The sequence below is a fragment of the Vulpes vulpes genome, chromosome 2, assembly GCF_048418805.1.
Source record: "Vulpes vulpes isolate BD-2025 chromosome 2, VulVul3, whole genome shotgun sequence".
In the NCBI taxonomy this organism is placed as follows: domain Eukaryota; kingdom Metazoa; phylum Chordata; class Mammalia; order Carnivora; family Canidae; genus Vulpes; species Vulpes vulpes.
Window position 1 is genome coordinate 51,547,462 of NC_132781.1, and position 22,774 is coordinate 51,570,235.

The 22,774-nt window shown below is 45.1% G+C and overlaps 1 protein-coding gene across 3 annotated transcripts in view; it reads left to right on the forward strand.

Moving 5' to 3' along the window:
- The first annotated feature begins 1,731 nt into the window (after nucleotides 1–1,731).
- The window catches only part of DDX31 (DEAD-box helicase 31), a 69,674-nt gene continuing 48,631 nt past the window's right edge, over nucleotides 1,732–22,774 (forward strand). For 2 of the 3 annotated variants that reach the window (XR_011999797.1, XM_072748283.1), the window contains exons 1-12: nucleotides 1,732–2,355; nucleotides 7,685–7,941; nucleotides 8,048–8,123; nucleotides 9,118–9,161; nucleotides 10,288–10,358; nucleotides 11,342–11,406; nucleotides 16,642–16,686; nucleotides 18,026–18,067; nucleotides 19,070–19,134; nucleotides 20,684–20,803; nucleotides 20,915–21,021; nucleotides 22,019–22,254. Coding sequence is in view for 2 of the 3 variants with exons in the window: in XM_072748283.1 (XP_072604384.1) it covers nucleotides 1,813–2,355; nucleotides 7,685–7,941; nucleotides 8,048–8,123; nucleotides 9,118–9,161; nucleotides 10,288–10,358; nucleotides 11,342–11,406; nucleotides 16,642–16,686; nucleotides 18,026–18,067; nucleotides 19,070–19,134; nucleotides 20,684–20,803; nucleotides 20,915–21,021; nucleotides 22,019–22,254 (1,671 nt within the window). In the remaining variant the exon portion in view is untranslated. Of the gene's footprint in view, nucleotides 2,356–2,531; nucleotides 2,998–7,684; nucleotides 7,942–8,047; nucleotides 8,124–9,117; nucleotides 9,162–10,287; nucleotides 10,359–11,341; nucleotides 11,407–16,641; nucleotides 16,687–18,025; nucleotides 18,068–19,069; nucleotides 19,135–20,683; nucleotides 20,804–20,914; nucleotides 21,022–22,018; nucleotides 22,255–22,774 lie in introns of those variants that run through there. The other variant, XM_072748284.1, reaches the window with a different exon arrangement.

Genomic DNA, 22,774 nt, shown 5'->3' on the forward strand with positions numbered 1-22,774 from the left:
TGTTCGTATCTTCTCAAGAAGATCTCACGGGGTTTAATCATATCAGTCTACCAGTGATTTAACTCAATTGTTTAAAATTCTCATGCTTGGGCAGCCCCAGTGGTGCAGCGGTTTGGCGCTGCCTGCAGCCTGGGGTGAGATCCTGGAGACCCGGGATTGAGTCCCACATCGGGTTCCCTGCATGGAGCCTGCTTCTCCCTCTGCCTGTGTCTCTGCCTCTCTCTCTGTGTCTATGAATAAATAAATAAAATCTTTAAAAAAATTTTTAAAAAAGTTACAGAAAACAGGGACCCCTGGGTGGCGCAGTGGTTTGGCGCCTGCCTTTAGCCCAGGGCGCGATCCTGGAGACCCGGGATCGGGTCCCACATCAGGCTCCTGGTGCATGGAGCCTGCTTCTCGCTCTGCCTAGGTCTCTGCCTCTCTCTCTCTCTCTCTCTCTCTCTGTGACTATCATAAGTAAATAAAAAAAATTAAAAAAAAAAAAGTTACAGAAAACAAAGATGCTGTATTTTAAAAAAATAAAAATAAAACTCTTGTGCTTAAAAAAAAAAAAAGTGGCATGGGCGCTCTGAACCCTACCCACAGCTAATGATTCATATTTAAAACGGCAGTGCAAAGAAAGAGTTTACAAACCTTTCATCTTCACATAAACGCATTTTCTGGGCACAGATACATACCTCTACCCTGCTTATCGCTAAATGATATGATGGTCCTTCTCACTCATAATGTGCCAAAGAACATAAGCTCCATGAAGGCAAGGACTTGGTTTCATACACTGCTTTATTTCCAGAACCTAGATCAGCACCTACCTGATACATGGTGCTGCTATTCGAATGCCTGCTGAATGAGTGAATATACAGAATGCCCAGTTTTCACAGATCACATACATGTGTACTAAAGACATATGTGTGTACTTATAAAGACTTATAAGGGAAACTGGGGAAGTTTCCATACTTTTAAACCCACCAACGAACAATATGACTTATTATTTGGGGGAAAAAAAATAAATTTGAAAGTAGTGACATTAAAATAGTCAAACTAGGAACCCTAAAGTTCTGAAAGCAAACTTAGTTTTTACGAAGCCGAAAGCCCTACACAAAGGCCTTGAAGTTTAAGAATTGCCTTTATTGCCAGAGTCTTTACTTTTCATTCCCCATCCCAAAGATTTTCTGCTGTTAAAAACAAAAACAAAAAACTAGAGTACTCAAGCTGCTCAAGGGGAGATGGAACATTCGTACAATAAAGTCGCTACGAAAGCTAAGGCAATGAAAAGGACCAAATTTTCTTCTCCAAAGCAGAAGAGGCACGGGAGGAGGGCACGTCACAGTAAACAAAGCCAGACAAGGGCCTCGGGAGTCGATTCCAGACAATAGGAGCAACTGTGGAGGCAAGGTCTGGGGTTGGGTCAAAGGGGGTGGAGTCTCAGAAAGCACCGCGGAGAGTCCTCCGCGCCAGCAGTGGGGCAGGCGCCGGGGCGCAGGAAGGACCTGGCTGCGACCGGAGCTCCCGGGATACCTGTGCGCATCGCAAGGGGGAGGGCGATCTGGAACACCGGGCGCAAGCGGCTGCCACGCTTTTGTTTTCTCCCCAAAATACGGCGACCCCGGCCGCTCAGCCCCAAGCTCTGGGCCGACGAGGGGAAGCCCCGGAATAGGCGCGGGGGCCGGGTAACGCCGCTGCGGGAAGGGGCAAGAGGAGACCCTAGGGCGGGGGCCCCGGGGGTGACTTACTTTGAGGAGGCAGCTGTTGAGAGGGGCGGGCACCGACGTGCGGTGGATAACCAGGTCCTGGCCCGGGTTGTGCACGTCGCAGATGAGCTCCAGCACAGCGATGCTGCGGGCCGTGGACACCGACACGCGGTGGTCCTCCGACCAGGCCAGCGGCTCCAAGCCGCTCACTGCGTACTGCAGCTTCACGGCCGGCTCCCGCCGCGTCACCAGGAAGCGGAACGCCGCGCTGGGCCCGGGGGCCGCCTCTGCCGCCGGCCCCTTCCCGCCCGCCTCGCCGCCCCCCTCGCCCTCGTCCTCCTCGGGCGGCGCGGGCCCGTCGGCCGCGGGCCCCACCCGGGCCTTGTCGGCCGAGCTCATTTCCCCTCGGGTGCAGAGGCGGGATGCCGGGGCGCGCCAACACCGCGCCGCCGTCCCGCTGCCGCCTCTTGCGCCGCCGCAGCCGCCGCCGCCGGCCCCCAGCGCCCTCCGCCGCGGCTTTCTCCCCTCAGGCCCGGAGCGCCGCCGAGCCAGGAAGGACCCCGCCGTTGCTAGGCGACCCAGCCCTGCCAGGTGGCCGAGGCGCTGCCTGTCCAGAAAGCGCGCCGCCTCCGCGGGCCGGACGGAGCAGCGCCTGGGCCCGGCCGAGGTGGGCCGGGGGCAGCGGCCGTCCCGCAGGGCCCCGTCTCCGGGCCGCCACGCCCCGGGCCCCTGTGGACGCCTCCCGGGGAACTGGTGCCGAGGGAGCGGTAGCCGGGCGGCCCAGGAAGGAAAGGCTGGCCCGGAGGCACACGGCCCCTGCTTTCTCAGAGAACCCGTCTAGCATGAACCCCAGGGCCGGGTGTCCTGGGGCATCGCCCGCCGCGGGCCGGACCGCGACGGACGCCAGGCCGAGCGGGCGCCGCGGCCCGTGGGCCCTTCGGGGGCCGGAAGGGGCGCGGCCGCAGGAGCCGGCGGGGCAGCTGCGCGGGGTCCTCGCGCGCCGCCCACGTGGGTGCGAGCCTCGCCGCCGGCCGGGGCAGGGCGGGGGCGGGCCGGGGGCAGGGCCGGGGCAGGGCGGGGGGCAGGGCCGGGGGCGCCCGCGGGGGCCTGCGTCCGCGCCTCGCCGTGCGCCATGGCTGCCGCGGGCCGGCTGTCGGTCCACGTCCGCGAGTCTCCGGCCGCCGCCCCCAGGACGCTCGTGGGGCCCCGCCGGGCGCCGGCGGGAAGGCTGAGTTCCGCCGCCGCTTCCGAGCCGGCCGCGCCCGGGGCCGGGCCCGCCGCACGCCGCGAGCTGCCGCCTCGCCTCCGGGTAGGGCTCGGACCGCCGACGGAGTTGGGGCGCCGAGGGCTGTCTGGCGGCCTCTGGGGACGTCCGGGCGGCACGTGTCGGCGCCGGGAGCGCCCGCAGGCCGGGATGGAGGGCCCCCGGGCTGGGCTGGGCTGGGCTCGGCTGGGCTCGGGAGGGGGGGGAGGGGAGGGGAGCACGATCCCCGCCCGGGCATTGCCGGCCGCACCTCCGAGGGCCGCTCAGCCACGGGGTCTCACCTGAGCGGCGTCTGGGTGAGGAACGGGGCCGGGGAGCAGGGCGCCCCCCAGGAGCGTGCGGAAACGGCCGAGGTCCTCAGCCACGTGCCGGGGGAGGGAGGCCACACCGAGCGCCCGCCGGGGAAGCGCTCACCGGGGACGCCACAGGTGCCTTCCGTTTCAACCGAGCCGGCTCTGAAAACCGGCGTCCGGGCTGCTTGACCGCTCTGCTGGGGGGGGGGCGGGGCGCAGGGAGGAAGCTGCGGTAGGGCCGAGTGAGCGCGGGCGCCGGAGGTCGCACCACCTCGCGTCCAGGAGCAACAGGTGACTCCGTTGACGGGTCCGCGGCCAGAGGTGGAAGCCGACGTTCCTCGAGGTCGCACACGGATTCTCTTTGGTGATTTTTTCAGTGATGATCAAGCTTTGGGATTTAGAGGTTTGGGAGTAGCCGGTGGGGTCGGTGCTTCCTGGGAGGAGGAAGGGGAAACACTGAAGAGCCCGCGGGAGCGTGGGCTTTGCAGTAGGACGGAGCTGGGGTGAGGTGCCCGGCTTGCAGCGTGCTGGCTTGTGAACCTGGGGAAGTTGCTCCGCCTCTCTGAACCTCACTTTTCCAGTCTGTAAAGTGAGAGCAGCAGTTTCTGCTTCGCCTAAGAGTTATCACGAGGAGTAAATGAAATTATATACAAAGAAACTCTATCTACTTTGCGGCCGGTAGAAGCACTTAATAAATGCCCATGGTAAGTGAAGTTGAATCGGTTCCGTTCTGAGCAACAGCATTGCTGTGTCCAGAGGTCAGTGGGGTGCTTGCGCCATAGAGGCGCCCAGTAACAGAAGAAGCGCTGCTAACACCTTGTTGAGTGAATTGAAGGGATAAAAACAGTGTCTGGATTTATGATCTCTTGAACCGCGGTGTCAAGGATATGCACTAATAAGGTGATGACAAGTGTCTGCGGCGCCCTTGTCCGCGTTTTTTGTCTTGAATGAGAATTACAGGTGTGCCAGTCAGATTCACCAGTGGCCTGAATTTGGGATGGGTAGCTAATATGCTGAATTTGGAAAGGCCTTGACAATTCAAGTGACGGCTATACCTAACACTATGCAGTGTTTTCTGTCTAAAAGAATGTTTTTGATTACTCGAGTAATACAAATTTATTACTGGAAACAGGGGAAGTATGATAATGGAAAACTTATAATTGCCATACTCAGAGGTGACTCTGGTTAACATTTCGGTGTATACTCTTCTAGAAAGCAAACAGAAGGATCAGGCTACACATGATGTTTTTCCAACCAAACAGGAATCAGTTAATAAATAGTGTCATAGCATAATCATCACCAACCCTGGCTTTGGAATCGGTGCCTGAGCAAAGCCTCGATCTTAGGACAAATTACTTTGTATCTCTATCTCAGTGTTCTCATCTTAAAATGGGATGATTCCGTTACCTATATTGATACATTAAATAATTCACATACATACTTAGCGTATTGCCTGGGGGACAGTATATTTTTTTTAATATCAGAGATGTAGCATTTAGACTTTTAAGGCTAAATGAGCCCTAGAGGTCATCTGCCAGGACCCCCTCATTTTACAGGTAGGAGCAGAGACTCAGAGGGAGGTGATTTGCTTAACGTAGAGCTGATTTTTTAGTAGATTTGGGTCCTTGTCCCTCTTTGGTTAGATGCTACCTCATGAAGCATTTCTGTTTCCTGGCCTCCATTACCCTACCTGTAGGCCATGGTAGACATCTTATCTTGTGCTATCATAATTCTTTGTGACTTACTTCTTCTGAGTACAAATATAGGTTTGGGTTTGTGGTTTTATACTTTTGTCTCTTCCACAAACCTATGAGTTCCTCAAGGGCTTGGCTAATTTTCTAGCCTTGCATTTTCAGAACCAAGCTACTAAGTGGTTAGTTTTTTTGTTTTTTGGGGTTGTTTTGTTTTGTTTTGTTTGTTTGTTTTTAATGGCCAGTTTTTTAAATGAACGTGTTGTGGATGCTGGGGCAGAAAAGCTAAAAAGTAGTGGAGTAGTGTCCTTGTTTGTCCTTGTTATGGAAAGGGATAATTTCATTCTGTATCATTCATCTTACAAGCATTTATTGAACACTGACTTTGGCCAGAATTGAGCCCATACAGGGGATGCAGTGCCACACAGGACAGACTTGTCCGTTTTCTCATAGAGTTCACAGTCTAATGGGGAGGACTGACACCATGTAACAAATTACATTTTATGCTTGTAGTTGTAGTGAGTGCTACAGCAAAGAAAAAAGAGTGCCAGAAGAGCCAAAGTACCTGGCCTGACTAGGTGGAGAGAAGACGTCAGGAAAAGTTCTTCTGAGGACCCTGTAAGCCTAGATCTGAAGGAGGAGTTTGAGTTAGTCAGCCAAAAGAGGGGTTGCAGACATAGGTATGGCAGTAGCATGTGCAAAGGCCCTGAGGAGGGAAGGAGCATGATACATTCTAGGAATTAAGGAAGACCAGGACAGCTGATGCTGGTGAGATGGGCAGAGGCCAGCCTCTAGAAGGTTTTGTAAGTCATGTTACAGATTTTTTATTTTAGCCTAAGAGCAGTAGAAAGCCTATGAAATACTATTTATAAATCTGAACACTTTCTTTTAGAGAACAGTTGACATGGGAATAAAAGCTGACTGGAATGACAAAGGATTGAAAGTTCGTGTCTTGTTTGGGCCATTTAGTCCAAAGAAGAAACAAAAAGTTAGAGGATGTGTGAAGGAATGTGATGTACAAGAGAAAGTAAGCTTGTTTTGTGTTGCTGCAGATAGCAGACCTCAGACTAGCAGATAGATAATCAAGGTGGCGAATCTTGTCTGAGTGTCAGGAATAGTTTTCTAACCCCTAGGATTTGGTATGTCTGGAGAGGTGGAGAGCAATAAGGGGAGGTGTGTAGGCAAGGCGTACTGCAAGGCCACTTGTCAGGGAGCCTGTTATAGGAAGTCTGTGCATGGCAGGAGTGGCCTTTAGGCCGTTTTATTCTCTGAGAGCCTATAGTTCTGAAAATCAAGGAATGTTAGTACATTTCCTTCTGCCTTGCAAATGATTCGGTAGACCTGGAACTTTGCCTAACCTCTTTCTTTAATCTGAACATTCAGAAACTTGAGACTTTGTAAAAATAGATTTGTAAAATAGAGTATATTAATACTTTATTAATAGTAAATACTCGAAGTTGTATTTTTTTCCAAAAATTTTTTTTTAAGATTTCACCCATTTATTCATGAAAGACACAAACAGAGAGAGAGAGAGAGAGAAGCAGAAACACAGGCAGAGTGAGAAGCAGACTCCATGCAGGGAGCCTGACGTGGGACTTGATCCCGGGTCTCCAGGATCACACCCTCGGCTGAAGGCGGCGCTAAACCGCTGAGCCACCTGGGCTGCCCTCAAAGTTGTATTTATTGAATTAGTTAGATACAGGAGTCCTGTAGATGCCAGGAACAAACAACTATTGTTATTGTTAGGTTAGCCTGAAGCTGACAGTCATGGCCAAAACAAGCTGATGTGTAAATGGAATTCATCATTTCAAACTAAGGTGAAAATAACATACCAAGAGAAACCAAAATGCCCTAATAATAAGCCCTGTCTATTCATAGGATGTTTTTTATTCATGTGTAAATTGGAAGAGTAGGCCAAAGAAAATTGGATGTTTCTTCTCCTAGAAGTTTGGACATCGCACATGTAGCTACATTCATGTTACAGAAATAAGCAACAGGCAAGAAAATACTAAATGTTGTGGCCTGTAATCAGCAATCAGATGGGGGAACTGAAAGGCAAGGAGAGTTGGAAATAATTGTGGTAGAAGTGATGGATGGAGCAGAATTCTCATTTGGAATGAAAACGGCAAGTAGGAATCGTCTCCAAGCCATCTGAATCTGGGGGAGCAGCGTGAGGGGGGAGGATGACAGCGATCCAAGCACTCTGGGGTAGAGCAGTAATGAAGGTTTCCGCTTCCTGGGCATGGGCTGGGATGCAGCCTCCCATGTCTAGTCACCAACAGGCTTTGTTGGTGGAGAGAGGATGCACTGCCCCCTCCCCTGTCCTTTTTGTGTAGATGGACATCTAGGGATAAGGATTGACTTAGCATGCACATTTCACAAGGTGAGTTCTCTCTTCCCTTAAAAGGGACTCCCATTTGTTCATAATCAGCCCAGATTCTTCCTTCTTGATCTTCACTTTCCTCTTGGTTGATTTGATGGTTTAAGATGGATGGTGAGGTCTAGTGGATGAATAAGCTGAAGATTTTTGTGTTCTGTTTCATTTTGAATTTTTCTTTTTGGGAAAAAAAAAAAAAAAAGCTGAGTCAAAGAATCTGATTGCAGACCCTAAACTGTTGCTTGACATATGGGGCATAATGATCTCTGCAGGGAGAGATGCAATTCTGTGGGCAGTCAGGCTTCACTCTGAGGTCTGTTTTCATGGACTAATGCATCTCTTGTTGCTCTTGCCTTTTGGGAACAACGCAGCAAGCAGAGGCCACCAAAAGAAAACACCAAACATCCAGTGAGGCTCCCCCAGCGAAACGGAGGAATGAGGCATCATTTCTCCCAGCCAGGAAAGCTGCTGCTAAAGAAACACAAAGGACTTTTAAGGGGAAGGCACAGAAAACGTTTTCTCCGAAGAAATCTTTGGTTGGTGTGACTAATGGAAACCGAGAACAGAAATTGTGCATTAGGACTTCATCATTATTTAAAAACAATCCTGAAATTCCAGAGCTCCACAGGTATGTTCGGGTGCAGGTGTGCTTCAGGAATAAGAGGAGTTAAGTGTGTTCTGTCCTTTTCTGTGTTGATTGGAACTGATGCCTGGGTTTTGTTCATCACTTGCAGACCTGTAGTAAAGCAGGTACAAGAAAAGGTGTTTACTTCAGATGCTTTTCATGAACTGGACCTCCACCCACATTTAGTAAGTATCTCTCAGTGTCTTGTGCAGTTGGTTTTTTCAGTGTGGTTATTCATTTGGAATGTCTGTGAAATGACAGTTCTAGGAAGAAAAGTCAAAGAATGGTTATTTCTGCTCCAAGTTACCCGAACGAAGTCAGATTGATAAGATGCTCTTCTAGGACAGTCCCAATGAGCTCAGGTTACTGTTTGCTGTCTTTACCTCTATTCCCATCACCTTTTTAAAGAACTAAACACTTACCTAATTCAAATTAGGCCTGGGACTCCAATTATTAGACTCCAGGACCAGCTCCTCATTAGTGGGTAGATGGGACATGAGGCTGATCTAGGTAGCAGGGGTCACAGTAACCATAGGAGAGGTAACTAAGCTGGCATCTTTATAGCAAGGGTAGGCTGTTGTTAACAGAGAATTGAAGGAAGATGAGGCTATTTTAACTTACATTTTCTACAAATAGATGGTTTCTTGGTGGTTTTTGTTGTTTTTTTGGGGGGGGGGCTGTAAATGAAATTTTCGCTCTTATTTGTGAGTAAGAAGAGAGAAATGCATTAACTTTTAGGGAGTCTGGATTTCCTTTGCTCCTGTGGCCACAGCTTACTCCTTTAGGGTGACTTACATAACCTGTTTTTTTATCTGCGGGTTTGAATGGAGATATTGAGCAGGTTCATGCTGTGGACATTTGGGAATGGATAACTCTTTGTCATGGGCACCATCCTGTGCATGGTAAGGATGTGCAGCAGCACTCCATGTCTCTATTCACTTGATGCCAGTGATGTCCCCTGCCCCACTTATAACAACAAAAATTTTTCCGGACATTGCCACATGTGGGGGGCAGGGATGGGCAGAACCATCCCCAGGTAACACTGGTTGGAAGAACTTGACTTGAACATGGTCATCCGTTTAATCCCAGTCTCTTCGGCTACTTTGCATCCTCATTTGCATTAAAGATATGCCAAAAATTTGGTAGTTAAAAATGTTTTATGTGTGTGTTTTCTTTTAGATTTCTACAATAAATACGGTTTTAAACATGACTAGTATGACCAGGTAAGGGTTCCAGACCAGTCTTGCTTTTCTTAAGACTTGAATGGGCATAATCAGTGAAATCTGAATTATTTGTGGAGCACAGAGCAAATTTGTGTCTTGTTGTTAGAGAACACTGCCAGATTGTTGCCTATTGAGGGCTTGACACACTTAACCACTCGGTTTCCCTACTGGTTAAATGGGGAGACTGAACCCCCATCTACTGCTGTTCTCAGCTCTGAATTGGTCCAAAAGATGTGATCTGCATGTGATCCTGCTGCTGTCCATGCTTCCCTGAAAATAATATGTCCACGATATAGAATTTACCACGTCATTTTTTAGTAGTAAGAATTAGAGCAAAAAGAGAGTAAATATTTGGTCAAATAGAATGGGATAAAGAAAAAAATTATTTTGAACATTTAATAGTGATAACTTTTGGAAAATAGAATAGTAAAAAGGTGTAGGCTAGAGATGAACTTCCTTTTAGTGACTATGTATGCTTTACATTTTACTAATCATTGTGTTTCACTTACATGTACAAATGAATAAGAGTATTAAAGAATAAAATGAGGAGTCCCATACCAATTGCTTTGTTCAGTTTCATCAACCAAATGTAAATGAATTCTGTGCCCTTTGTTGTTGTTTGTTTTTAGATACACATGTGGACACATGTCTTAGTGTGTGTATAATAGTCACACCTTGGTTTTCTGGAGACTGGGAAGCAGCCCCAGCTATCTGGATGGCTCATGAGCCTCCCTGTGCATGGGAATCTGTCCGTCACGTCTTACTGTGTCACACTGTCTGCCACAGAAGGCAGGGAGATGTGTGATAGGCGTTCGTGGTCGCTCCAGCTGGTCATCATGCCTGTGCCATTTTTCTTTTTAATCAGTTTGCTGGAGCAGCCAGTCCCTGGCTTGCCTCAGTATTTTCAGCTGAGTTCCAGAAATTGGACTGTGGTTTTATCTTTCCAGTTATCAAAAGTTTCTCAGCACCTTTGTTTAAACATTTAGGTAACTTCGAAGGTAGCAGTTGGCAGACAAAGCAAAGCATGGGGGTGGTTGTGATTTACGTATCCTGCCTCTCTGCCTATAAACATGAGAGAGTAAAATATTGTAGATCAGCATGTGTTCTTTCTTTTGGGTGGCCCAAGTGTTCAGAAGCAAAGTATTCCTGCATTGCTGGAAGGCAGAGATGCTCTGGTGAGATCGCAGACAGGCTCAGGTCAGTCATCATCACTTCTGCCCCTTATCCCCTGATATCTGGGCCCCATTCACATAGTCGGTTCTATAGTAAGGTGTCTGTCTGGTGGCGGCTTTGTCTTTTGGGGGGAGGGAGGAAGGCCATGTCTGCTCTTGATTAGAGCTTTGTTTCCCTAGGGAAAGGAAGGGGGTGGTTGATGGTGCTGTGATCAGAAATAATCAGGAGGTGGTTGGGTTCCACTGTCACTCTTCCGAGCCTCTGTCAGGGCTCTGCCCAGTTCCACTGTGGGTGGCCCGCGCTGCCTTCATCACTCCAGTGGGGGGATGAATATTTTCTTCAGATACTGAAGCCCAGTTCTAACATGAGCACACACTGATTGGATACCAGTTGTTTTGCTCCAATATGGAACACAGATATTACATGTTCCAATTGTCTGTAGACTTGTTCTTCTGACCCTCTTGTGCCCAGAATGATAGGTTGGCTATTCACTACTCTTCCCACCCCCCTCCCCAGCTCAGCCACCATTCAAGTGGGTGGAAACCCAAAGCTTTTGCTGTCCTTGGTTTCTCCACAGTCTTTAGAGTCTGGCACAGGGTTCAGACTGGCTCCTAAGCATATCAGCACCATCCAGGTCATTCACTTGTCTGTGAAGCTCATCTGTGCAGTTAAGGATGACTTTAAAGGAGTTTTCTGTCTTTGAGGCATAGTCCTCAAGTTGAGCTTTTGTGTAACTTGGGAAATATGTCATTATCTCCCTTGTTAGTTGGACAAAGGAGCTGAGGCTGCAGATTTTGGGGGAAGTACTGTATTTATAAACAAAATTGGGAGTTGTGGCAGATGGGCAAATTCTGTTTTCACCTCTCTTGGATGTAAGACTTGAACTTTTCCTGTTGCCAGAGTTTAGTGCTACCCCAAAGATAGCAAAGCCCCTTTTCTTTACTGTCTTTGTTTTTCCTACATCTGTAGGGTCTGTGATTTTCATTGTTTTTATACTTTTTTAAAAGGTAAAACCCTTGCCTACTGCATCCCTGTGGTCCAGTCTCTCCAAGCAATGAAACCGAAAATACAGGTGAGTATAGCGTTTTTCTGTTATTGCTCATAGTGCATTAGTAACGTTGAACTGAACCAAAGCAATAATATGGGGACCTAAAGAGTCTGTTTTCATTTAGCATTATTTTCTTTTTTTTTAATTCACTTATTACAGAAACACACTGCATCTGAGGACAGTGCCCAGAATAGAATAGAATATATTTTGTAATCATCATGGCAGGTCTAATAGGGAACATTGGTAAAATAAATGTTCCTTGTGTGATATGTTGTGCTGCATTCTTTGCCCATGTTATCTTCTTGAATCTTAAACCCCACCCCTGACCCTGGTGACTTACAGGTATTACTGTTACCCTAAGTTTACAGAAAGAAATGGAGGCTTGAGGAGCAGTGGTGGAATACTTGTCTTCAGTTGGGAAATACAGTTAGTGCTTGGGCCAAAGGGACCAAAATTGGGTTCCCTGGGTCCCATAGGAGGCAAGTTAACTGCCCTGCTCCAGAGGCACAGGCATCATCTCAAAACCCAGCCCAGAGTCCTACAAATATGTCCTGGTTGTCCTCAGTGGAGAGGACATGGTGGGATCTGAAATAGAAAGAGAGGTTGGTACAAGGCAGATGAGAAGAGCAAATCAGTTACTTTTGCCCTCAGTTTGGACATATAGAATTAGGCATGTATCCAGCCTACCTGATACTCAGTGACAAATAAGTAGTGATAGCATTGGATTACAGCCCATAGGCTAAAACAAATATCCATGAGTACAAACTGATAGAAATGAATTATTGAATAAATATATAAACAAATGGGAGAAGGAGAGGCCTTCCTCACAGAATTCCAGTGGATAAACATAGAGGTGATGGAAGTAGAACATCACCATTTGGCAAGTGCCTTAGTAATACTGTTTGACACAAGAATCATCACAGATGCTGAAATGAGTGGGTGGAAATCTGATGAAAAATGGGTTATTTACCTTACCCATCTCATCACCATACCCAGGTGTGGGCATCACCAGTGCCAGGACGTGGCAGCCTCCTGTACCTCCAGATAGGTGCCCAGACGACACAGCCACTTCTGTGGTTTTCCTGCCTAAAATGTGTAACCTGAATTTAATCATAAGCAAACATCAGACAAACGCAAATCTAGAGACCTTCTACAAAGTAACTGGCCATTACTGTTCCAAAGTATTTCACCAAAAACAGAAATGCTGAAGAACTACCCCAAGTTAAAAGAGACAAGGCATGACAGCTAAATACACCATGTGGTACTGAACTGGATCCTGGTCTGGGGAAAGGATGTTGATAGGTCAGTTAGTGAAGTCAGAATATGGACTGCAGATTAATTCATCACATTAGTGCTGATTTCCTGGTTTTGATCATTGTACTGGGATTTTGAGAATTGATACCACATAAGGAAGCTGGAAGAAGGGTATGAGAGATTAGTTCTTTGTACTATTTGTGTAATTTTTTTGTAAGCCTAAATTTATTTCAAAATGAGTGTTTAAGTTTTACTTAAACTTTATTTAAATAATTTAAAATCAATAAATCCTATGCAACATCCAAGTGATGGAACCTTACATAGACATTAAAAGTGGCATTTTTTTTTCAATTACTCTTTGTGAATTTTAAATGTTCTTACATGTTAAAGAAAGGCAGGGTACAAAGCAGTATGTGCAGTATGATCTGATTTCATAAATAATACTTTGTGTGCATAAAAAAACAAGAAAGAAACTATTAATACTGCTTTCCTCTGAGGTGGATAAATGAGGAATTTATTTCCTACAAGTGACTGATTTTTTTCTTCCCATCGGGCACTTTTCAGTGAGATAATTCATATGGAGGACTTAGCATCATTACTGATATCTTGCTAGAGAAGAAGAGAGGCCAAGTATTGCAATAATGTGGTAAAGTCTCATCCATTTATAAATTCTAGGAGAGTTTCTTGCTAGCGGTGGGTTTTTTATAAGGTTGGAGAATTAGGGAATATTTGAGCTAGCCTGGGTCCTGTAGTTCCAACCCAAGTGTCTCATTTCATAGGTTGGTGACCTGAGGACAGGAGAGATTAAATTATGTCCATAAGGGAGACCATGTGGTGGGCAGCTCTGCTCAAAGCCTGGGTCTGAGTGTATCTTCAGGCAAACCATTTCATCCCTCTGTGGCTTCACCTGTGGTGCAGGGCCAATAGCAATGCCTGTCTCCCAGGGTTTCCATGAGGCTCCTGAGCTAATGCATGTGGAGGGCAGAGAGCTGGTGTCCAGCTCCTCTTGATAGTACTTGCTCATGAAGTGTTAGCTCTCACTGTCGACAACCTGGGCATGTGGCTGGTCTGAACGGCAATGATTTGATTTGCTTATACATAGAAACGTTCACCAGCCATGCCATTGTTTTTATTTATTCCATATGTTTTAACATCAATAACAACTCATTTTATTGAAGATCGAAATATTCTGTAAAAAGAGTTTTCTCTGGCCAAATTTAATTCACTTATTTCAAATAATATTCAGTATAGACCCTTGGAATTCATTGTAAAATGATTTGACCTGTAAAAAACCTATCTGGAGGGAGCAGCAAACTCATGGCACCCAGCAGAGTCGTAAATTACTTTGGTGATGGAATGAGAATGGATTGCTGTTCTGGGTTTTCACTCTTTCAGTTATTTGGGCTCTGATTTTTTTTAACAACACATCCATCCTTCTTTACTCACTTCTGCCCTGCGAGGAATTGATTTTTCTTTCTTCTTCTCTGTGTAGTAACACCTTTTGAAATGTCAGAATCTCCTAACGTCACACTGGCACGTTGATACCGTTGTACTAACATGTTTACCGTTCCTCACCCGGGCTTCAGCATAGCCTCCCAGACTTGATGTCGAGTACAGACAGCTCTAGTTTGAATCCCAAATCCTTTTCTCCTTAGTGGGTAAATGTTTCCTATGCAAAACATGAAAACCATGCTTGCAATCAAATCTGCTTTAACTCTGCACCTAGGTTCTAAATTAACATTGTTTTGATTAATTCCTAAGTGTCTGTGAGCACTTTGGAGATTCAAGATGCCACTGACTTTGAGGCCTTTGTTAGGTTCCTTTTGGTTTTCTCTTATCTGCATTGATCCTTTTTAGAGATAATTTACATGTTTAAAAAAGTTAAAAGACTACCAAACAGTACATGGTGGAAAGTAGTTCTTATACTTCCCTCTCCCCTACATGGTCCAGCTCTCTCTGGGTGCAAGGCCGTCGGACCCACCCTGGTGGCCCTCCCAGGGCTAGTCTCTGCAGAGAGAGCAAGTGTGAGCACACAGAGTTCCTTTCCCCTTTCAGTTGGAGCTTCTGTGTGTGTTTTTTTCTGTTGTGTTTGGTTTGATACATAAGTGGTGGTTTGCTATGCATGATGTTTCGTACCTTGCTTTTGTTCACTTAGTATGTTTTGGGATAGTTTCTTAGCGGTACCCTGCCCAATCTGCCTTGCTTTTATTTATTTTAATAAATTTTATTTACTTATTCATGAGAATCACAGAAAGAGAGGCAGAGACACAGGCAGAGAGAGAAGCAGGCTCCATGCAGAGAGCCTGATGTGGGACTCGATCCCAGGACCCCAGGATCATGCCCTAGGCCAAAGGCAGACGCTCAACCACTGAGCCACCCAGGCGTCCCTGCCTTGCTTTTTTAATGGCTATCTAGTATCCCAACGCCTGTCACTACCACAGGTTACCTCATCAGTCCCTCATTGGTAGAATTTATATTATGTTAATATTTTGCTATAAAGAAGGCTATTATTGTACATACTTTAAGGTCTGTAAAATAATTTTACTTTTTTATGCACACTTACAGGTATATCTGTTAGGGAAATTCCTGTAAGGAAAACTGGCATGTTTATTTGGTAGATAAACACCTCAGTTGAACTTCAAATGGGTAAAACCATAGTGCTCTCCCAGCAGTAGGGACACACAGGAGCCCCTCCCTGCTCACCTGCACCCTCGTGACACTACCAGCTATTTTACGTTTGCTCATTTAACAGTAGAGTTGAGCATCTCTTCATATTTGTTAAAGCCATATTTTGAATTCTTGTTTCCATAAATTAGCTACTTATGTCCTTTCTCCATTTTTCTACTTCAGTTGTTGTGGTCTTTTTTCTTTATTTTTTAATTGAATCACAGACCTTTGTAAACTAAGGACATTGACCCTTTCTCTTATGTATAGTGTGTTTTCTCCTCATTGTGTCATTTAATACTTGATTTTGTTTAGGTATTATTTTCCCATTCTGAAGTCAAAAATTTTTATGTAATAGGATTTATTAGTGTTTTCTTTTATAGTTTTTGAGTTTTATGTCATTTGTAAAAAGGGGAGCTTAATTCTAACTTTTCTGACTTTGTTCTTGAAGTCTGAATAATTTATCATTTCCCTATTGATGTAGAATGCACCTTATTTACTGCATTTCTGTGTATATTTTATTCTGGTGTAGACTATTTGCTGTTGTAATTTCAATTCATATGCCAGTATCAATTTGCTAAAATTATGGTAGTCTTAATTGTTTTAACATCTGCTGTTTTCCAGATATATTTTGGTTATTCTTACACATTTATTTTTCATAGGAACTTTGAAATAAGCTTGTCTGATTTTATATATTTCATATATATGCATACATGCCTATTTGTGGCAATTTTGTTAGATTTGTATTACATTTGCAGGTTGACTTAGCTTATTTGTCATATGGAGCCATCTTATCAAAGAATAGGATACATTTTCCCATTTATTCAAATTTTATTTTATGCTCCTCAGGAGTGTTTTAAACTGTCATATAGATTTTATACATTTTTTTTGTCAAGCTTCTTGTTGTTGCTGCTCTGGTGTGATTTTTGTTTTCCCTCCCCCCTATAGTGTTTTGTAACTTCTTTGTGTTGGAAGCTGTAGATTTGTGGATATTAATTTTGCATTCAGCTACCTGAGTTGTCCTTTTTTTAGTAGATTTTCAGTTGATTCTTTTAAGTTTTTTTGTTTTGTTTTGTTTTTAGGGTAAAATATCATCTGCTAATTATGACAGATTTATATCCTACTTTCCAGATTTATACATATTTCTTTCTCTTGTCTGATTGCATGGGCCAGAACCTTTAGAACAGGTTGCATAATAATAAGGGTAGTGGGCATCATAGTCCCTTTCTTAATGATACTGCTGCTGATGTGTGCAAGTGGCCACCCTCATGATCTGTCCACCTGGAGTCCTGTGACCTTCGTTCACCCACTCATGGCATTTCTTTCCTTCTGTGTCAATAGCGCAGTGAAGGCCCCTATGCCCTGGTACTAGTGCCAACGAGAGAGGTAAGCATTCTCACTTTCTGGATGAATTTTAAACAGGCACTTCCTTTTGGAAGTGAGATCCTTTGGAATTTAAAAGTGGATTTTACCGTTTTTTCTCCCTGCTGCTCTCTTACCTTTGCCTGGGGCCATCCTTTTGACTACCATCAAGAAGAAAAATCAAGTACTCTTTGAAAATCATAAGCTAAGTGTGGAAAAGCATTCCCTATTGTCTAAAACTAACGATACTATAAATTTCTGCACTATTGAAAGGAATTAATTACATCTACTTTTTTGGGTTTGTATTACAACTTAATTAAAAATTAGAGCAGTCGGCCTTAAAATAAACTTTTTTAAAAAAGAGGCTAGTATACCAAAAATTTTACTTGTTCTTCAGAGTTAAGCTTCTTGACATTTTTCTTCTTTCTTGGTGGAGATCTCTTCTATCTGATCTATTTTATTTGCCTACAGAGTCAAGTTTAGATTAGGGTATCTGTTTCCCATATCAAATACTAATCACTTCCTTGCAGAGAATTGATCATGGAGATGGAGGTTTCTACTTAGCCTGTTATATAGCCTGCAGTGCCCTATCTCAGCTCAGTCCTGTAAAGGAGCAGGCATGAAGCTATTTAAATTTTTACAGCAGCAACTTGCTACTTCCCTAGGATGCATCATGAATACTAAGCATGTGGAAACTATATATATATATAGTTATATATATCATATATATTCTTGGATAAAGGGATTATGTTGAGGCTTCTTGATGGTTGTTAATGGTTATAACCTACATTAATTTTCAGTTCCTCTGGTTTCCATTGGGCTTGTTGGATTTTGTTCCTTTAATAAACTTGGGGAGTGACCATCTCTCGGTGCTCTATTTTGCATATTCCAAGGATACCTTATACCACCTGTAAAGCAATGTGCCCAGAAGGTCACCTATTGACTGCTATTCCAAGTTACTCCTTCCTGCATATTCTATTCTCTACCTTCCTAAAGGGAGGCACATTCAGGGTGATGCTGTTTTGCTTCTCCATCCGTGTGCACTGTAGACTTGTACTTCTCTGTGTGGCACTCTGGGAATTTGAGCCAGCAGAGGGAGCACAAGACACTATTTTTGTATATGTCCAAGGAGTGGACGTGGTATCTCGGTCCACAGTCTCTAAACTGACAGATTCCAGAAGTATAAGAACAAGGCATATTATTCTGAGTAGATTCTGTGTATCACGTTTTGTTTTTCTTAAATCTTACCCTAAGGTCTGAGTTGGAATCCTAATCACTACATTGTCTAACAGTTTTTAAAAGGTTGCCGGGGAAGAGTGGAAAACAGCCTGGTTCATTATCTGTAACTTTTCACTCTTCACAGCTGGCTTTGCAAAGCTTTGACACCGTCCAGAAACTGCTTAAGGTAAGGTAAGCCATGGGTTCAGTTTTGTCTCTTTTCCCCCTGACTTTTTAAGAAAAGAGAAGTCTACCAGTCTTATTTTTGTTTTCAAAAAGCAAGGAATTATTTCAGTTTTTCTCAATTCTCTGGGTGTCTCTGCTGTACTCAGGTATAACTTGTAGGATTTTACTCATTTAAACTTTACTAACTGCCAGTTTTTAGCTTAGGTGACTAGTGTTTCCTGTGCATACAGTCCTGTAGTTTGTTCACTGTGGTCCTTACCAAGCCACATGTGGAGATTCAGAGGGACGACCACAAAGTGATCACTTGGAAAGCTACAGGAAGGCTGCACATAGGGCTTAAGAAAGAAGAGAGAGTGGGCTGCAGAGCCATAGCCTGCCAGCCTACCAAATTAGATGGAGAACTGATCTGTCCTTTCTTTTGTCAGGGATGGGGAGTAAGGAGGGTTCGTGCTTAGGTTTTATCGTACCCAGAAAGGAAAAAGAAGGAATGTGTTTTCAACTCAGGCTTCATGGGGAGAGGTAGAGAAGCTACAGAAATCATTTAGAAAGCTCCCATTTGGGGACACCTGGGTGGCTCAGCGGTTGAGTGTCTGCCTTCAGCTCAGGGCATGATCCTGGATGCCGGTATTGAGTCCCACATTGGGCTCCTTGCATGGAGCCTGCTTCTCTTCTCTGTGTCTATGTCTATGCCTCTCTCCCTGTGTCTCTCATGAATAAATAAATAAAATCTTTAAAATAAAATAAAATAAAATAAAATAAAATAAAGCTCCCATTTCTCTCGCAATTCTGGAAGCTCATTATAGAGCTGTAATTTAAGTGACTGCTGCTAGTAACCATGACAAGAGTGATGCCTAGGAATTGTGCCTGCACAGTCATACCTCCTACAAATGAGAAGCCTGGGTCTTCCCTCCTAGCTTCTCTAAGGAGAAAGAATTTGGAGTCAGTTTCTGTGTCTTCAGTAAAGGGGGCTTTGCATTAATTCACATCTGATGGATTTCCGTAGCCCTTTACCTGGATTGTGCCCGGAGTGTTGATGGGAGGAGAGAAGAGGAAGTCAGAAAAGGCCAGGTATGGGGGCTTTGTTTCTTGTCTGTTGCTATTTGGATCTGTCTGTTCTGCCTTCCTACTCAGTGAGACTTGTTCCTTCTAAACCTGGGGAGAGCCTTGTCTCAAACTGTGCTTCCTAGTCCCAGAGCATAGGGAGAGCTTGAGGCAGCAGGGAGCTGTCACCTGTGGACGGGGCTGTCTTAAGAAATACCTACAAGGGGTTCCCTCCTGATGTGGTTGGTAGTGATGCACACTATCCTCTTAAGTTCCATCCCCCCCCCCCCTCCATTCCCCTAGTCTGCCTTGTTTGGTGTCCATCCCCCTCGGCGACTCTTTTATGTGTACATTGGGAGTTTAGGGTCTTGCTTGGCTCTATGAAAACAAGATCATAAACTTACATGATGCTTTACGCTTTGCTTTTATATCCAAAACACTGATTCCTAATTCTGTTTTGGAAGTGGTAATGGAAGTCAGGAGAAAATGTTGCAACAGGTAAATCCCAAATTGTATATTCTTTCTGAAACATTTCTATTATATTAAATCTTAACGTTCAGTAGTAACACCCAGTCATGTGTGTGTATGTATGCAGTTTGTAATTGAATAAATGTTAAACTTGAAACCTAAAGGTATTGGTTAGATTTGATTCAGTTATAAATAACAACAAACAGCAGTGGCACAAACATGTGGCAATTTTATTTTTCTTTCACATTTGAGAAGCCTGATGGTAGCCCATTGCGGGTTGGTTGTGGTGCTCTGGTGTCCAGATCTAGGTCCCTTTTATCTTTTTGTATCAAGTTTCCATTTTTAAGGGTACTCCATAGTCTTAGAGACTTGCTAGAGCTCCAGCCATTACATCTTGTTCCTGCCAGTATGAACAAAGATAATTGTACGTCCTCCCTCCAAAGATACTTGTGGTTTTTGCATATTCCCTTTATCCTTCTATCCCATCCTTGAACATAGGCATACAACCATACTTAACTTCAAGAGAGGCTGGAAAATATACTCAGCTAAAAATTGGAAGATTTTATTGCTGTGGAAATATGGGATAAAGGATGCTTGGAAGCAAAAACTTAGATTTATTCTCTTTAGTCTATGGGACAAAGCTGGTCCCCCATTGTACGGAGCTTACAGAGAAAGTATTCCATATAAGAAAACATTCTAGCCATTAGATCACATAGCTGTGGAATAACTCGTTTAGGTTGGAGGTTTCCTGGCACAGAAACTTTCAGGAACAGGCTAGATAACCATCTATCTGAAATGTTCTAGAAAGAGAGGATCCACGGATCAGATAAAGGGCATTGGATTATATAGTACAGATTCTTTTCAAATTTAAGGTTATATGAATTTAATAGAATTTTGGATCTTAATAATTACATTCTATATGAGAGAAACTTTGGAGGAAAATGGAAACTCAGATATATGTATATCCATTTGTCATCGTGTTTGTCATGGCTTCAAGCTGTGCACATCGGTGCTAGACATGCATGAATCTGTCTCCCATGCCTGTTTCTTGTGTTTGCTATTGATACAGCTCCATTTGATTTACTTTATGATACATAATTTTAAACAGACTCCGCAAAGGAATAAATATCCTTATCTCGACTCCTGGGCGACTAGTGGATCATATAAAATCCACGAAGAACATTCATTTTTGTCGAATACGGTGGCTGATTTTGGATGAAGCAGACAGGTGAGCCTCACCCAGAAGCATGAAAAGTAGGAGAAAAGAGCTATTTCTTCTGTCCTCATTGCAGTCTTTACTTTGGATGCAGAGTAAAATTTCCCTCTTTTGAAACCACAGAATCTTGGATTTGGGTTTTGAAAAGGATATCACTGTGATACTCAATGCTCTCAACGCCGAGTGCCAGAAACGACAGAATGTCTTGCTGTCAGCAACACTCACAGAAGGTGAATTGAAAAGGAATGCTCTTTGTTCAACCAGGAGGAAGGATGTGGACATAACACGCATCATTTGTCCGGAGGTTCTCAGTGCAGGGTGCAGAGGGTGAAGAGGGAGGTGTCCCTGAAGCACTGCCTTTTCAGACTCCTGTCCTGCACCCCCAGCCTCCTTCTTTAGTCTTGTCAGGCTCTGCTGTGCTCCCTGGGGCATGGGAGGGGAGGGCGGAGCAGATGCAGAGCTGCTCGTGGCAGGGCAAGAGGAAGAGAAAACGCTGACTCCCGTTTGTCGGTGTTATCAGGCTACCTTTCTGCTAAAGAGCACTGACCCTTAAGCAGAGACTTCTTTAAGTTCATTTCTATCTTTCCATGCTATAGGATAGACATTCTGAGCTTTCCTTCATAGTTGGGCGCACCAAGGCTTGGCAGTGGCTGCCAGCAGAGTCACCCACCTAGCATAACCCAGCTTTCGTGTTCTCAGGTCTGGGTTACCCATTTTACTGGCCCTCTGGCAGTGTGCACATCCCAGTTCTCAAAATGTATATCCTAAGTGACATTAATTTTAAGAGATAATCCATCATGCTGTGCTCAGAAGTTTGGGGGATGCCTCATATTTCCTCCTTCTCTTAGAAATTCCTAGTGCGTGTCAATACAATAAAGGTTCTGAGAAGGCTTATAAACCTATAAAGCCCTGTGAAAGAATCCCATGACGCCCTTTCATCGATAGATAAAACTGTAGAACCCTTCCGTCTGGGGAGCAGATGGCTGTTAGTGTTCCTTTCAGTGGTCTTCCCTGGGTTAGAGCTAAGAAACACTTGTGTGGAATGAGTCGGCTTCCCACACCAGACTGACCTGAGGGCAGGCCATTGTGGCCCTGGTGTTGCCCATAGGGAGCCTCTTCCTAAGCCTGGATGTGTGGTGGGTGGTGGTGGGGGTGTGGTGCCTATACAAGATAAGTTTCACATCTTGTACCTGTTACCTGTTTTACTTTTTTCACTTTTGCTTCAAGGTGTGACATGGCTCGCTGGTATCAGCTTGCTCAATCCAGTCAGGATTTCTGTCCTGGACGAACACCATGGGCAGTCTGACCTAAAGGGCAGAACGGTTCCTGAGGCCTCCCCTCTTCCAGCTTGTGGTGAGCTGGACAGCTTTGCAATTCCTGAGAGTCTCGATCAGCATGTGACATTGGTTCCCAGCAAACTGAGACTTGTCACCCTGGCAGCCTTCATCCTACAGAAGTGCAAGGTGGGACTGCACTAAGGCCTGGCCCAGTTAAGGGAAGAAGATCCTGGTTTTTTTTGTGGGTGTGTCAGGCATTGATAGCAACGAACTGAGAGACCCTCACACACACAGGGAAGTTTCCCAACTCCTCAATGTTTGCAAATGCAGACCTTAGGAGTCAGCAATTCCAGGGTTGTGGTATAGAACCAGAGGTCAGCGATCACTGTCACATTTGATAGGAAGTCTGTCCATGTCCTCTTCTGGGCCTGAGAACCAGGAGTGTCACAGGTGGCAGAGACCTGCCAAACGTGGCCAGACAGAGGGCCCTGTGCTCATGGTTTTTACAATCCCAGCATTTATTATTTCCTGGACCATGTAATAATTTTTCCTAGTAGGTAGGAGATGGGGGCATTCAGAGGCAGGAGGGTGAAGCTTCACATCTGCCACATTTGTGGTCCTAGCTGGGCAGGGGTATGTGTGTGGCAAGCCCTGGATGGGTGACAGGAACAGTGGTGCACAGCCTTAGTCTACGGCATATTTGTTT